At 46.0% G+C, this 15624-nt stretch overlaps 1 protein-coding gene across 1 annotated transcript in view; it reads left to right on the top strand.

The window, feature by feature from the left end:
* Positions 1-6134: 6134 nt before the first annotated feature.
* Positions 6135-15624, top strand: part of znf423 (zinc finger protein 423) — a 68752-nt gene continuing 59262 nt past the window's right edge. The window contains exons 1-2 of the mRNA XM_030766035.1: positions 6135-9518; positions 10293-10377. Coding sequence (XP_030621895.1) covers positions 6150-9518; positions 10293-10377 — 3454 coding nt within the window. The 5' untranslated portion in view covers positions 6135-6149. The remainder of the gene's footprint in view (positions 9519-10292; positions 10378-15624) is intronic.

Consider the following 15624-nt stretch of genomic DNA (forward strand, 5'->3'; position numbering starts at 1 on the left):
TTATGAGAGCGTTGTAGTTCGTGATTGAGGATGAAGTTTATTTAAGTAAAGGGGATGAGAAGAAATGATAGGATATCATCACAGAGCACATTCATATCCTTCTTTGCCTATATGGGTCTTTTATCTCAAGTGGAAGTTTGGTCTGTGTCACTCTCTCTACGATTGATTATATCTGTGTTTCTGTAATTTTTAGATTAATAATGCACGAACGCACATTCTGTCTCTGATTATTTCAATCTGTCTGTACTTGAGATGGTCAGTCTCACTCTTTGTCTTTGATTATCTCCATGTCTGTAGTGTCTTGTGTAAGTATGGTTTGTCTCAGTGTCTATCTCTGATTATCTCTATGTGTCTATAATTTCAAGTTGTAATTCACTCTCTTACTGAGTATGTGGAAGGTTAATATGGTAAGACCCTCTCTCTGTCTCTGATTATCTCTAGCATAAATATGGTCAGTATTAGCTAGAATGTGTCCCATTTTTCTCTGTGTCACCTGGGTGTCCTCAGAGAGTGAAGATGGTGTGTATTTGTGTGTGCCTGTCAGCTGTTCCTGCCCCTCCCCTCCTCACCATGCCCCCTGCCCCTCACCTTCTGCCCTGGGAAAGGGGCAGGCTGCTCGGACCCTTTTGGGCGCCAACTGCTCCATATGGGCCGTGGGCAGCGTGTGCGTGTGTCCTCCAGGACTTTGGCCCCCGACAGACTGCCTGTCCTGTGACATCACTACAGAGCGTGTGCGCGCGCGTGTGTGTTTTTGTGTGGGTGTCCTCCAGGACTCCTGCCTTGAGCCGTTTGCCTGTACAATGACATCACCTTGGTTGGTGTGTGTGTGTGTGTGTGTGTGTGTGTGTGTGTGTCCTCTAGGACAGGGCCCCTGACAGACTGTGTCCCTGGAGCTCCTCGGCAGGGTAGAGCCGTGGCAGGGGTCCTACAAGCACAGACTGGGCTATATTGGCTTCATCTGACTGGAAGTGACTATATGTGTGTGTCCAGGAGGAGCAGGCCACTGACAGACTGTCTCCCTTGAGTAGACATAGGGAACAGCACATGCTGGGAGTATGGCAGCCTTCTAACCTAGAGGGACTGATTGGACTTTATAGGACTGTGTGTTTGAGTGTGTGTATGTTGGTGTGGTTGTATTTATACGTGTGTGTGTGTGTATGTGTGTGTGTGTGTGTGTGTGTGTATTTTTACATCAGTAAACAGGTGTTTGGTTTTTAACTCTGTGCTCCCACAGGACTCCGGGGCCATGTGTTGGTCTCCTGCTTGCTGCCCCTCACTGTGCTAAGTTTTTCTCTCTCTCTCTCTCTTTCTCTCTCTCTCTCTTTCTCTCTGTCTACGTCCTCTTAGCAACAGAGCCACACTGCTTTGTCTTCTGTTGTGTTTGCCTCTGTCCCGTCGCCTAGCAGAAAGAAAGGAAGGAAGGAAGACAGGCAGGGAGGACGGGGTTGTGCGCCATTCAATGTGAGATAGGCCAGAAAAGAATGAGAGAAAAACAAGAGAAGAACATGGAAGTGTAGAAATGAGAAGACCCTGAGAAAAAATGCTTTAGGAATGAAAAGTAGCTATCTACAGATGTCAGCTAAAATGTGTACCTTTGAGGGAGAGAGAGAGAGAGAGAGAGAGAAAGAGAGGGACAGGCTCTTTGGAAATGCCTCTCCCCTGGCTGTAGCTTCAGGCCTGTCTGGCCAGCGTGCTGGGCCGCCCAGTGGGAGCTTGGGGTGGAAGTTGTTTTTCTGCCCCCTATAGTGTGTCTCTCCAGCCCGGGGCAGTGGGCAGAGGGCCAGGGGGAAGGGTCTGGGAGCTAGGCAGGGGGTTCTGCTGAGAAAGGTGGATGAATTGGGCAGGGGGCCAAGCTCAAAGGGTGGAGGTGCCAGTAGGGGAGAGGTGTAAGAGGAAGGGCAGTGGAATGTGACTGGGTGGACTGATGAGACACAGACGGATTCTAGCACGACTCTTCTTCAGCAGGAATGGGTCTAGCTTTAGGAATCATTAAACCTTTCTCTCTCTCTCACTGTGTGTGTGTGTGTGTAGTGACTACATGGTGTACAAGTTATCAGTACAGTACTGTTCTGTTGTCATGGTACCGGTTGCTTCTCAGTGAATGTCTTATTCACCGTTGTGTGCTAGACTGATAACCTGATAGCTAATATGTTTTAATGTTTTGTAGGCTGAGACTCCAAATTGTACACAGATAAAAAGTAATATAAATTTCTTTTGCTGGAGTTTATTGTGCTTTCTACAATGAGTGTGTTTTTGCAACTAAAACATTTCCCACTCATAAATATCTTACAGCATTCTGGCCGTGGAAAGTTTAGCTTATTTTTGCTCGAATAAATATTAGGTGCAAACTACTTTGGCTTTTCTATGATTTGAAATTGCTGTGAGGAGTTCATATGCCTTTTTTTGAGTTGGCTTCTTCGAGGATTTTCTCATAGCAAAGTATGATTCATCTGTTGGCTCAAGCTACTCAAACAAACTGACTATAAAGAGAGATTCTGTAAGATGCATTGAGACTTTGTGCCCTAAAGGAAAAACTTTGCAATATTTCATCTCTTCATCACTATGTTCCTACTTTAAAATGATTCTGCATCAGTTTGATTTATTGTTCTGTATACGAAGCCGAGATCTTTCTTTTTTGGTTTCTGAGGCCTTCATAAATGTGATGTAATCTCATTAAGAGCGTAATGTTAGCATGTTGAGCCTAAGTTTTCACAGCCGCTCGAATGAATCAGATCTCCATCTATACTGAGTTCTTTTCAGATAGGAGATACGGTCAAAAGGCCAAAAATTGGTGAGCTTTTTCTTTAAGAGTGAGAGAGAGATCTACGGAGATGTCTCCGTAATCAAAAATTTGCAAGAGAATTGAGCTGGCTAAAGCTGGTTGTTTGCTTTCACGTGTCTAGCCACAGGGGCCCGGTTGATTCAATAGATTATACTTCAATGAATATGTAAGAGGTTTAGCCTTCATACTAAGGGCGAATACTTAAATTTCTCTTCTATCTGTGAGGAGCAAATATTTTTGGCCATTTTAGCAGTTTGTTGAGCTATACAACCATCCCCCCCCCCTTTCTGTCGTTACGGATGTGGTATTGTTCCTGAAGGAAAGCAGCAGTGATGTGTCATCATTCTAGACCGCCTGTGTTTAACCAGAGCCATAATGAACTGACCAGCATGTTTTACTTTCATTTATTTCTTTCTCAGAAGGACGTTCACAAAAGAAAGCGGTCTGCAGTAGGGAGGGAGCTATCTCTTTTGCTCTTCTCCTTTTCCCCTATCCCTCCCTCCTTCCTTCCCTCCCTCTGTCTCTGTGTTTTCTCGTTGTATGTATTAAAGAAGAGATGACAGACGTTAGACTGGGGAGCGTTTTCATTACTGTGATACACTGTGTTTCTGTCTTGGCATGTCAACACACTGTCCAGCCCATTATCTGGCTTCGTATGGGTCAACCCGGCAGGGCCTATTCTGGTGAAGGCATGGGAGTTCTGCTTTTGGGGGTTCTGTTGAACCTATCAAAAAGCTCCACCAAGATTGTCCTCCATCTCCATGTGTTTCAGTTACTGCTGCCCCAATTACAGGGCTCAGGTTCGAGGCAGGGTGGCAAGCCCTCCCCCGGACATAAGAGTGTGTCCGTCTGTCGTTTGCCCACCCGCACCCCTCCCTCTTCTACTATACCCCTTCATCCCCTGCTCCACCCTTCCACCTGGGATGGACTTACAAGGTGAAGGCCAACACCAGGGGGCAAGCGCAAGAAAGTCCTGTTCATTTAGTAATGAGTCACAATATGAAAGAGAGTGGGAGAGAGCAAGAAAAAGAGAGAGTGAGAGAGAGGCCATTGAGGCTGCAAGTGGTGAAGAAAAAAGTGTGTTTGGTTGCCCATTTCTGTCCCCTTGCTCATTCTCTCCCTCTTCGCCTCTCTTTCTCCTCTCTGTCTCTCTGTTTCTTTTCTAATTTAACTTTTCATTGAAATTTCTTACCCTGTTTAGTGCTCTTGCCAAGTCCCCCGGCGGACGGATGACAAAAGCCCTCTAAAAGCCATGTGATCTTCCATTTTCCGACAGCCACACTTCTGAGGATTAAAGCTATTTAATGACTATAATCTCCTTCTTTCTCAAAAGTGATTTCTCACATTCTGTCGCAGTCAGAGGGATTGCATTAGCATTAATAGATTTATAATTCGCCAGAATGACCACATGTGCCAGGAGGTTTTTTTCTCTCCTTCCCCTTCCCTCTGCTCTCCATTCTTTTGCCCGTTCCCTCTTTTTTTTTCTTCTTCTTCTCCCTTTGCTCTGTGCTCGAGCAAGTGTTTCTTTGTGTGTCTTGCGCTGTGGTACATTGCTTGGCTGTGCATCAGCGGGCAAGCCTACCTGTCAGCCACCGAGACCCCCTCCCTCTCTCCCTCCCTCTCTCTCTTCACCTCTGCAGTGCCCAGATCAGAGACAGGCCTGTCAGAGGCCACGGTTTTATTGTGAAGCCAAAGAATTCACCACAGTTAAGTCCCTTATGGGGCTTTTCTCCTCGGCTCTTTCATTGGGCCGCCGCTGCACTCTTTCCCCCTGTGTCGCTGGGGTTTAGGTTGTGTTTAGGATGAGTCTTATCCTGACATGGACACAAAGCATTATAGGAGAGCTAGGGGAGAGTACATAGTCTTGTGTATTCTCAATTTCACTCTTCAGTTGCAGTTTTCTCACAATTTTTCTGCGTTTAATAGCTCTTTGGTTCCCTCAACCTTAGACACACACTCACAAACACTTACACCCTGCTGCTGTCGTGTTGTTGGCCTGAAGTGTCTTCCCTTTTGCACTTTCTACATTTTTGTGCCTATATCACCACTTTCTGTCTATACCTCCTAATTTTCTGTTTGCTTTATAAACTCTCTATAAAGCACTTTTTTTTCTTGTGGTTGGCTGTTTCTCTGTGATATCTCTATTTTTCAGTTTAGTTTTTTTTTTTTTTCAAACACAGAATTCATTCCTAGCTTGGAGCTAAATTCATAATTCATGGTTTTACAAATTCTACCCACAAATCCCTGTGGAGATTTATTTGTTCTGCACAGCACCTACATTTTAAAGTGGATCGATTCATCACATGAATTTATTTTCCACAAAATCTGCTGTGCTCACCTTTGTACAACAAGTAAGGGGAGAGTAGGTGGAAGTGAAATCATGCAGTTGCCATATGGAGTTGAACAGATTAGTTTGTACAGTCTACGGCCTTTGTTTTGAGAAGCATTTTGCTTAGTTTTGCTGTGTTCTCCTAAGCACCAGTGAATCCTAAGACTAGTTTCACTAAAACTAACAGTTTCACATAGTAAGAGGTAGAGAAGATGGTTCATTGTCAACATTTGGATTTTTTTGGGGGGGGGGGGGGCGGTTGCTAAAATACCAGAGGCACATTAAGAATGAACATAACACTCTAAAAAATAAAGAAAACAAACAGGCAGTGATAGAAAATTCTGTGTTTGTTTGAGCCACAGTGGGACTTTATGCTCGCAGCATCCCTGCTCAATAAGTCATGAGCTTTCTCCGTTTTCCTTTGGAGCCTTCTAGTTGAGATGCTGAATAGATGAGGTTTAGACTATGTCAGGCCCCATTAGACTGCAAAGAAAGCGGGATAAAATTCAGTGTGTATTCGTTGTATGTAACTGTAGAACGTATGCAGTAATCTGGGCTGGCCTTGATATGTTTGCATGAAGTACAAAAAGGATGGACTAAGATAACCCAGTGTTTTGATTTGACACACATCATCCTGAAATATGAGTCTGTCATACGAGTTTGCCTATCGTATGAGTTTGCTTTAATTGCTTTGCAGGAGCCTTCAATCTGGTGTCTGTAATGAAAATATGATAAAGCAGATCCAAATCTTTGGGAAGAGGAGGAGGAAGAGGGAAAGGGGGGAGGGTGGGAGAGTGGGGAAGCAGAGAGTTTCAGGGGAATGACACAGAGACGAAAAATACATTTCTGTCCTTATTTCTCTGCTCCTCTGGGAATCTAGTTCTTTAGTTCTTTGGGTCCTGTTTTGATAATTCTCTCCCCCTCCTTTTAACATTTTAATTCTGTCTGTGTTTTTGCATTGCAGATGGTGAAGATGACCCAGGGCTCTCTTGGGTGGCGTCCTCTCCCTCCAGCAAAGACGTGGCGTCGCCCTCGCAGATGCTTGGGGATGGCTGCTGCGATCTGGGTATGGGCACGGGGGAGGAGGAAGGGGGCTCAGGACTGCCCTACCCCTGCCAGTTCTGTGATAAGTCCTTCAGTCGCCTCAGCTACCTGAAGAGGCACGAGCAGATCCACAGTGACAAGCTGCCCTTCAAGTGCACCTTCTGCAGTCGCCTCTTTAAGCATAAACGCAGCCGAGACCGGCATGTCAAACTGCACACCGGTGACAAGAAATACAGCTGCCAGGAGTGTGAGGCCGCCTTCTCCCGCAGTGACCATCTCAAGATTCATCTGAAGACGCACAGCTCCAGCAAGCCCTTCAAATGCAGTGTGTGCAAGAGAGGTTTCTCGTCCACTTCTTCACTCCAAAGCCACATGCAGGCCCACAGGAAGAATAAGGAGCACTTGGCTCGCGCTGAAAAGGATCAGGGCAAAAACGCAGGGTCCGTGGACGGAGGGGAGCAGGACCAGGACCTGTACATGTGTGATTACTGTGAGGAGACGTTCAGTCAGACAGATGAGTTGGAGAAGCACGTGCTGACGCACCATCCGCAACTCTCAGACCGTGCTGATCTGCAGTGCATACACTGCCCTGAGATCTTCAGTGATGAGGGAACCCTCCTTGCCCATATTGACCGGGCTCACGCTAACAGAAAACACAAATGTCCCATGTGTGCTGAGCAGTTCCCTTCCGTGGAGGATGTTTACTGCCACCTTGATAGCCATCGGCAACCTGACTCCAGCAACCACAGTGCCAGCCCTGATCCTGTGCTGGGCAGTGTGGCATCCATGAGCAGTGCCACCCCAGACTCCAGTGCCTCCCTGGAGAGAGGATCCACCCCTGACTCTACCCTCAAACCTACACAGAGCAGACGCAAACTCGCCCCCTCCTCTGATCATGATGATGGAGGCTGGTCAAGCAAGGTAACTTACAGCTGTCCCTATTGCTCCAAAAGAGATTTCAATAGCTTGGCTGTATTGGAAATCCACCTCAAGACCATCCATGCAGACAAGCCTCAACAGAGCCATACCTGTCAACTATGTCTGGAAACCCTTCCTACTCTGTACAACCTGAATGAACATGTGCGTAAAGCCCACAGGTCCAGTGGGGGATCTGCCTCAACTTTTCCCCTTCTGCAGTTCAGTAACGTGTCTGCCTTCCATTGCAATTACTGCCCTGATATGTTTGCAGAGATTAACAGCTTACAAGAGCACATCCGTGTCTCTCACTGTCTACCCGGTGGTGTGGTTGCAGGCTCCACAACCCTGGAGGGAAACCACGCCTTTTTCTGCAACCAGTGCTCCATGGGTTTTCTGACAGAGTCTTCCCTGACAGAGCACATCCAGCAGACACACTGCACTACCGGGAGCAGTGGTGGTGTTGCCAAAATGGAGTCGCCGGTTCTGCAGCCCTCACAGTCCTTCATGGAAGTGTACTCTTGCCCCTATTGTACCAACTCACCCATCTTCGGCTCGCTTCTGAAGCTCACCAAGCACATCAAGGAGAATCACAAGAACATCCCACTGGCCAACAACAAACGCAAGGTCAAAGTGGCAGATTTGAGCCCAGCATCCTCTGATGTGGAGATATCTTCCCCAAAACGTCGAAGGGTGGCTGGCGATGCCACACCTGCAGGTGCTAATGGGGACTTCCCCTGCAACCAATGTGATCTTCGCTTCTCCAGTTTCGATGGTTTCCAGGCACACCTCAAAACCCACCTGGAGCTGCTGTTGAGGAGACAGTCCTGCCCACAGTGCAACAAAGAAGACTTTGATTCTCAGGAATCATTGCTTCGACACCTGACTGTCCATTACACCACCACCTCTACTCAATACGTATGCGAGAGCTGTGACAAGCAGTTCTCTTCTGTCGATGATTTGCAGAAGCACCTGCTGGACATGCACACCTTTGTGCTTTACCACTGCACGCTGTGCCAGGAGGTCTTCGACTCCAAGGTTTCCATCCAGGTCCACCTGGCCGTCAAGCACAGCAATGAGAAGAAGATGTACCGCTGCACTGCGTGTGCCTGGGACTTTCGCAAAGAGAGCGACCTGCAGCTGCACGTCAAACATAGCCACCTTGGTCACCCTGCTGGCCCTGGCACTCCTGGGAAAGCTCGCAAGTGCATTTTCTGTGGGGAGACGTTCGGCACAGAGGTGGAGCTCCAGTGCCACATCACAACTCATAGCAAAAAGTACAATTGTCGCCTTTGTGGGAAGGCCTTCCATGCTATTGTCCTGCTGGAAAGACACCTGAGGGAGAAGCACTGCATTTTTGATGGCGGGAATGGCAATGGAAATGGCAGCAGTCAGAATGGAACACCTAATGGAGTGACACAGAGCACCAAACGTGCAGGTGGTGGTGCCCCCACTGCAGCTGCAGAGCAAGCTGACCTACAGAACATGCTGCTGAAAGGAGGCAGCCAGGACACAGCCAACAGCCATGAGGCCAGTGGAGGAGAGGAGGAGTTGGATGCCTCAGAACCGATGTACGCTTGTGACATCTGTGGCGCTGCCTACACAATGGAAGCCCTTCTCCAGAACCATCGACTACGTGACCACAACATTCGTCCAGGAGAAGACGATGCGGGTACTCGCAAGAAGAAGGCAGATTTCATTAAGGGGAACCACAAGTGCAACATCTGCTCTCGGACCTTCTTTTCGGAGAACGGCTTGAGAGAGCATGCTCAGACTCACCGTGGTCCAGCCAAGCATTACATGTGCCCAATCTGTGGTGAACGCTTCCCCTCGCTACTCACACTCACTGAGCACAAAGTGACTCACAGCAAGAGCCTGGACACAGGCACCTGCCGGATCTGCAAGATGCCACTGCAGAGTGAGGAGGAATTCATTGAGCACTGCCAGATGCACCCTGACCTGAGGAACTCCCTCACTGGCTTCCGCTGCGTGGTCTGCATGCAAACAGTCACCTCAACCTTGGAGTTGAAGATCCATGGCACCTTTCACATGCAGAAGCTCTCCTCATCTGGGGGCAGTGTTGGGGGTGGTGGATCAGCCTCATCATCTCCAAATGGCCAGTTGCAAATCCACAAGCTCTACAAGTGTGCTCTCTGTCTGAAGGAGTTCAAGAACAAACAGGAACTGGTCAAACTGGATGTCAATGGGCTACCCTATGGTCTTTGTGCCACCTGCATGAGCCGTGGGACGAATGGGCAGTCGCCTAGCAGTGTTGTGGCTCCTCAGGAACCTGGAGAGAAAGGTGCCACTGGCCTGCGCTGCCCCGAATGTGCTGTGAAGTTTGAGACCCTGGAAGACCTGGAGACCCACGTTCAGATGGACCATCCTGAGATGAGCCCCGAAACTAGTGGAGCCAAGAAAGTGACTGATGCCTCACCTGTTCCTAAAGTAAGTCCTTTCTGAACATTACATGCAGTGCAGCAAATTTTTGGGAAAACTTTATTAGCTCAGTTTGATGCAGTATTTGAAAAATTTTCTTTTTTTTTATGGCTGACAGTGGTTCACAGAATGCTCTATCTGAAGTGTGTTATCTCTCAGGAAGTTCTTTTGGCTTTTGAGAGTTCTTTTTTCTGTTGATAAATGCTGTTGAATTAGTGTAGGGTAGATTTTTGTTTTTAAGTCGTCTTAGGTTGTGTATGAAAATCTCAATTTTCCCTTTCTGCCTAGTCCTTTCTTCTTCTTTACCCCCACCCCCCACCCCTTTATCTCTGCTCTTTTGTCATATGTGGAAATAATACAGAATTTTATGCAATTTCCTTTGAAAATAGAAGACATTGCCAGAAACCATTTCCAGTAGTATTTTTAGTATGTGAGTTCCCAGTGTGTACTGCCTTGGTGAAAGATGTGTGAATTCATACTGTTGGCCCTAGAGGCTTATGCTGCTTCATCCTGCTGGGCTATTGTACAGCCTGTTCGCTCTGCTAGATATTGACAGTGAACTTCCAGGGACGTTCAGTCTTTACCTGTGCTTTTGTCTCAGCTCAATGTAACAGATAGGAAAATCTCCGCCTCCCTCTGCCCCCGTCTCCTCATACTGTTTTTGGTAGCAAGAGAGAGAGAGAGAGAGAGAGAGAGAGAGAGCAGAGGCTGTGTACATATGTGCGCTGTGAACAAAATAAGCTGTTCCCTTGGGAGTTCCAACTCTGTCTCTTGCCTTTGCAGAAAAAGACGTATCAGTGCATCAAATGCCAAATGACCTTTGAGACGGAACGCGAGATCCAGATCCATGTTGCCAATCACATGATCGGTGAGTCGACTCTGTCATTTCCTTTGTGCGTGTGTGTGTGTGTGTGTGTGTGTGTGTGTGTGTGTGTATCTGAGCGGGTGAGTGTTAGTGTGTGAGTGGCCATTTGCCAAAATGCTCTCTTTGATTTCCTCTCTCTCACTCACCACCCAAGCCCTTTCCTGCCCAGCCCTCTCTCTCTCTCTCTCTTCTCTGCACACACAGGTGCGAGACAGACAGGTGAAATGAACAGCTCTATTTCTGGAATCGCAGACGCTGCTCTCGACAGCTGTTCCATTGTTTAACACTTGACTGCGCAGCTGAGGCCGCGGCTGCAGGTCTGATTGCTCTGTTAACTCTGCGCACTGCGCAGCCGATCCTGGGACCGCAGGTCTCGCTCCTCTCTGGCAAAGGCCAACAAACAATTAGTTTCTGTTTTTTCCCCCTTCAGTTCATCCCTGGAGCTTGTCTTGGGCAATTACCCACATTGTGCTCAATCGTCTCTCCTTGCCTTTACAAGAGAAAAGCATACATTACAGCAGACACACATGCATAGCTATCACTGAATGCAGTTAAGGACAGCTGTTTGAATAACTGATATATACTTTGTCCTTAACTTGCTGGTGGTATCTGGCCAATAGAGAATGACCATGGATTTGGGAATACAGTTACATTGTAGGACCCAGCTTTTGTAATTTGATGTTGCAGCTATTATTAGATATCCATCTGTCCCCCCCTCACACTCTTGCGCACATGCACACATGCGCACGCACACGCACGCACACACACACATACACACACTTAGTGCACAATGAGGACACAGGTCAGTCAGAACTTTTGATAGCTTGTTAACTTTCCAAGTAAAGACTAGATGAATGTAGCATCAAAGGCCTGCAGATGAGCCGTCTGTGCCTGTTCTAATTGTGTAGGCATGTTTCTCTCCGCATTGTACAAACGCTAGTGTGCTGAGTCAGATGTAGTTGTGATTTTCACCAGGTGCATGACATTTTCCAGCCTGTGTTGTTTGTTGCGAATTTAATGGTTTTTGGCTACAGACTGAAGGAGCACTTGCTGTGTGTGTGTGTGAGTGTGTGTATATGTGTGTGTGTGCCTAACCCAACATTTCCTCTGTACTTGTTTTATGTGTTTCCTCCCTTGGCGTTGTTATTCTTTAAGTAATAATTGCTGCCACAGCATATACTGTAGTTTAGATTAACGAGCTAGGTCTGTGAGTAATTTCCCAGAACAAACTCTCGCCAATGCCCTCAGAGCCACCAGCCATTTCCCTCAGCCCCTCTCACAGACCTGATAACTGATACCCGACCAGAGCGGGCTGACGTATTTCCTCCAGAGTGCAGAGGTTCTGTCTGAGGAAGATGTATCCAGAACATACTGAAATTTGCAGCTGAGGTCTGCAGTCTGTGAGCATTATTCACTCATTTGATCCATCCTGGTCTCATGTTAACTTTCTCTTACTTTCCAAATGTAATGACCATAGCAGCTCCCAACACATCATGTTTTATTCCCCTACAATCAACATCTGTACCCCTCCTCATACCACCCCAACACATGACAAATAACCTCCACCCCCCTCCCCCCACCTGGACCCGGTTGCATCTGGTCCAGGCTGAGAAGCCTCCGCTCTCATCCTCCTCTCCTCTCCTCTCCTCTCCTCTCCTCTCCTCTCCTCTCCTCTCTGAGAGCATGTGATGAGAGAGATAGAGAGGTTTCGTTAGAGGCAAAGGCGGATCGCGCTCCTCTCTCTCGCCACCATGGAGGGAATTTTGGGTTAATTAACATCGTAATTGTCAGAAAAGCTGGAGGAGATTAATTATGGAATTGAGGCAGATTATTTTAAGTGCTGTTATTATTTTATTATTTTTTCCGCCCCCTCTTCAAAGATTGATGACGTCTTTGAATCATAAAAAGAGCAATGTATTAACCTTTATCAGACAACGCGTTAGCCGCGAGAAAATTGAAGCGAGATCACAGAGGGGCTCTAGCCTGCGCGTTCTCTCACTCCGTTTGTCTTTTCCTTTTGGAGATTATGAAAGAATCATTAAAAAGCTACAATATCTGTCAGCTTTGATATATGACTAGTGAGGCCATTATGAGCCTTTGATATTTCTGCCCAGTTTAGCCCTGTTTTTAAATCTCATCCAGAAAACACAAAACGTCCAATGCAGTCCATAGCAAGTCAAACCCCTTTACTTTTGGATATGGTGTCATTTTCTTATCTCGACTGGTTTTGTGTTTCTCTGCGCAGTAGGTACATTATGATGTTCTGTTTGAAGTAAATAGAGATCAAGTTTTTGGTTGACAATTTTACACTCGTACCACAGTCGTACCACTAAGCTTAGTTTTTTAGTTTAGTTTAAGAACTTGACCTGCTGTGCTATGTGAGAGAGCGATCTGATATGTTATTAAAATCAGATTAAACCTAAATGTGTATCTGTTTTAATGTGAAATGTTTCAGGTTTGCTTTTATCACACCGTTTGACAGCTGTGGTAATTGTGTTGATTAGATTTCCTCCTCTGTTTCACCAGCCGTTTTTTTTTTTTTTTCTTTTTCTAGCCGCCTTGCAACTTTATTCATGTTCACCTGCCGTCGTTACAACAGTTCAGTGTGTGTGTAGAGAAGTGTGTGTCTGTGTCTGGAGGAATGTGTGCATGTGTAGGGTTTTTTTTTTTTTGTATTTCTTTGTCCCTAGTGGTTCCCTAACAGTCCCACCTACACATTCCCAGCTTTGACATACTTACCCTGCGATATCTGATAACACCTGCAAACACACACACACACACACACACACACACACACACACACACACACGCACACTCACACCAAGAACACCTTTTTGTGTTTTACCATCCTATTCTTTCCACATACTCTTTTCTCAGGATGTATGTGTCTCAACGCTCCTCTCTCTTTTTCTACACCCAGCACCACTGATGTTTGTGAAAGTGTGATCGTACCTCACGGAGTTGCCCCCTCTTTCCCATCAGTCGCCTCTCTCTCTCTCTCTCTCTCTCTCTCCCCCTCTCCCTTTCCCCTCTCTCTCACTCTCTTTCCCCTTGTCTCTCTGTAGGGTCTCAGAGTCATCATTAACATGGAGGTCACACCTCATCTCAATCAGTTTACCTCCTCCAACCTGCAACATATCTTTTCCTCTCCTTTCCTCACCTCTCCTCAACATTATTCCATCCGCAGCAACTCTGGTACTGTCACCAGTAAGCTGCTGGGGACAGGTTTATGCGTCTGACATGAAGTGCACACGAAAATCAGCCCCTTTCTGCCTCCGCCTAAAAAAAACATAAGGGAGTAGACAGCATGGGGTGAAAGGCAGTCAAAATGATCCAGGTAGTATTTATAATTTCATGGATACACAACACTGACAGCTCACATTTAGGGAAAAGAATTACTAATAAACATACAGCTTTAAAAAAAAAAAAATCACACAACTGCATGGGTATCTTCACATGCAGTCACAGGAATGAGTGTGCGTAATTTAGACAGAATCAGGCCCTGGAACCAATAAGATTTGAGAGAGTACCTTTTTGTGACTACTTCACATCAAACGCTAGTAATGATAGCTAGAATCTAGACTAACAGAAACTCCTGGCGCTCGTGTTTTCCGGGACCCGAAAAAGATTCATTTAGATTCAGATGACGAACGTTATTTGGTAGAGGAGTGTGTCTGCTTAATCTGTTTCTCTCTCTCGGTGGAGGTGTTTGGGCAATCGCAGTCTGCTGCAAAACAGCTTGATTACATAGAGACAGAGGGGGTAGAGGGAAGAGGAAAAAAAAAAAACATGTTGTTTTAATTAATCCGACTGGTACAGCAGCAAGGCTGGGTGAGAGCGGAGTACTCTAGGAGGCGACAGGCCCGAAGGAATGTGGATTTATTTCTCCCACTGTCTGTCGATTGAACCCTTCTGATTATTTAATGCCGCCGACGTACGTCGCGGAGAAGGCGAGCGCAAACCTTCCTCTCTCTCTTTCTCTTTCTCTCTCTCTCCGCTTGTAGATGGCGTTGCATGTGATTACTGGAGCAAATTTCATTAAGTGCCTCATTCATATTTGTTTTTCATAAATTTAGGCCCAAACTCAGTCTCCCAGCAGTCTTCCTATGTGTGGAGTAGCTTCACCACGAGAATGATATTGTGTTATTGTGTTGCGTTTTTCTCGAGGAAAAACTTGATTATTCGACGCATGAACAGTTTGCCACCTTGTGAAAATAAGTGGCACCCTTCCGCCCGTCACTCGACAGATCCGACAGAAAATGTGAGCGAGTGTTATCCTCGTTGTTCCTCAATGACGATTATTTCTTTAAGTGTTTGATTTGACTGATTATATGAATCTGGTTACTATATGTATTTTTTTTTCCAGAAATAGGTGATTTTAGGCTAGTCATTCTCTACACACACATGTGTATGTATGCTTTGAGGCTGATTCTCTCTCAGAATCAGGGGCAGTAAGAAAAAGGCAGGCGTTTTATGGGTAAAGATGTCACAACACCGCAGATTAAAGACACAGCCATGCAGACTGGCTCCAGCTCCCCAATGCCCTGGTCAATGGCCAAAATCATCTCAGAAATAATAATAATAATCATATTGTACCACATCCTGAGCGACACACAGGACAATGGGAGGGCCAAAGCCAAGCCTCTCATTTCCCCGGGGAGAAGGAGGTGGCTTTCATATATTACCTGACAGCGAAAAGATGAAGGGCTAGAAGAGAGAGAGAAAAGCGCACAATGGAACCACGAGCTCGCCGTGAGTCTGACTGTCAGAATCTGACCAGTAAACCTTTAACTGATAGTTCTCTAAAAACAAATTCCTGATTCCGTTGTTTTTTTCTTTCCCGCTCCTCAGCCGCTGTGCATTACTGTTCTTATCTCCTGTTTGATGTCGAATTTCACTGATTTTACATTTGTTTAGTGCAAGTTTTCGTTTCTTTAGTAGCATAAATATCGTATTATGCTAATTATTATGCTAATATTTTATTATGCTTTTAAAATTTGAGTGAGAGAGACAAATTATTATTGGACATCCCTTTGCTAGACTAACCTCACTCATAAATGAGGGAGGCAATAAAAAGAAAGCAGATAAATAAATTAAAGAAGAACAAGCAAAATTGAAATCAGACAGCGAAGGAATTGTAGGTGCTGTATAAAAGTGTAATGGCCGAAAAGTGAATTTGTAGTCAGTTTTCATTAAGTTATTAATGCATCTCTCCCTGCTAATTATAACAGTAATAATAAATTAATAATA

This window comes from Chanos chanos, chromosome 2 (assembly GCF_902362185.1).
Source record: "Chanos chanos chromosome 2, fChaCha1.1, whole genome shotgun sequence".
NCBI lineage: Eukaryota > Metazoa > Chordata > Actinopteri > Gonorynchiformes > Chanidae > Chanos > Chanos chanos.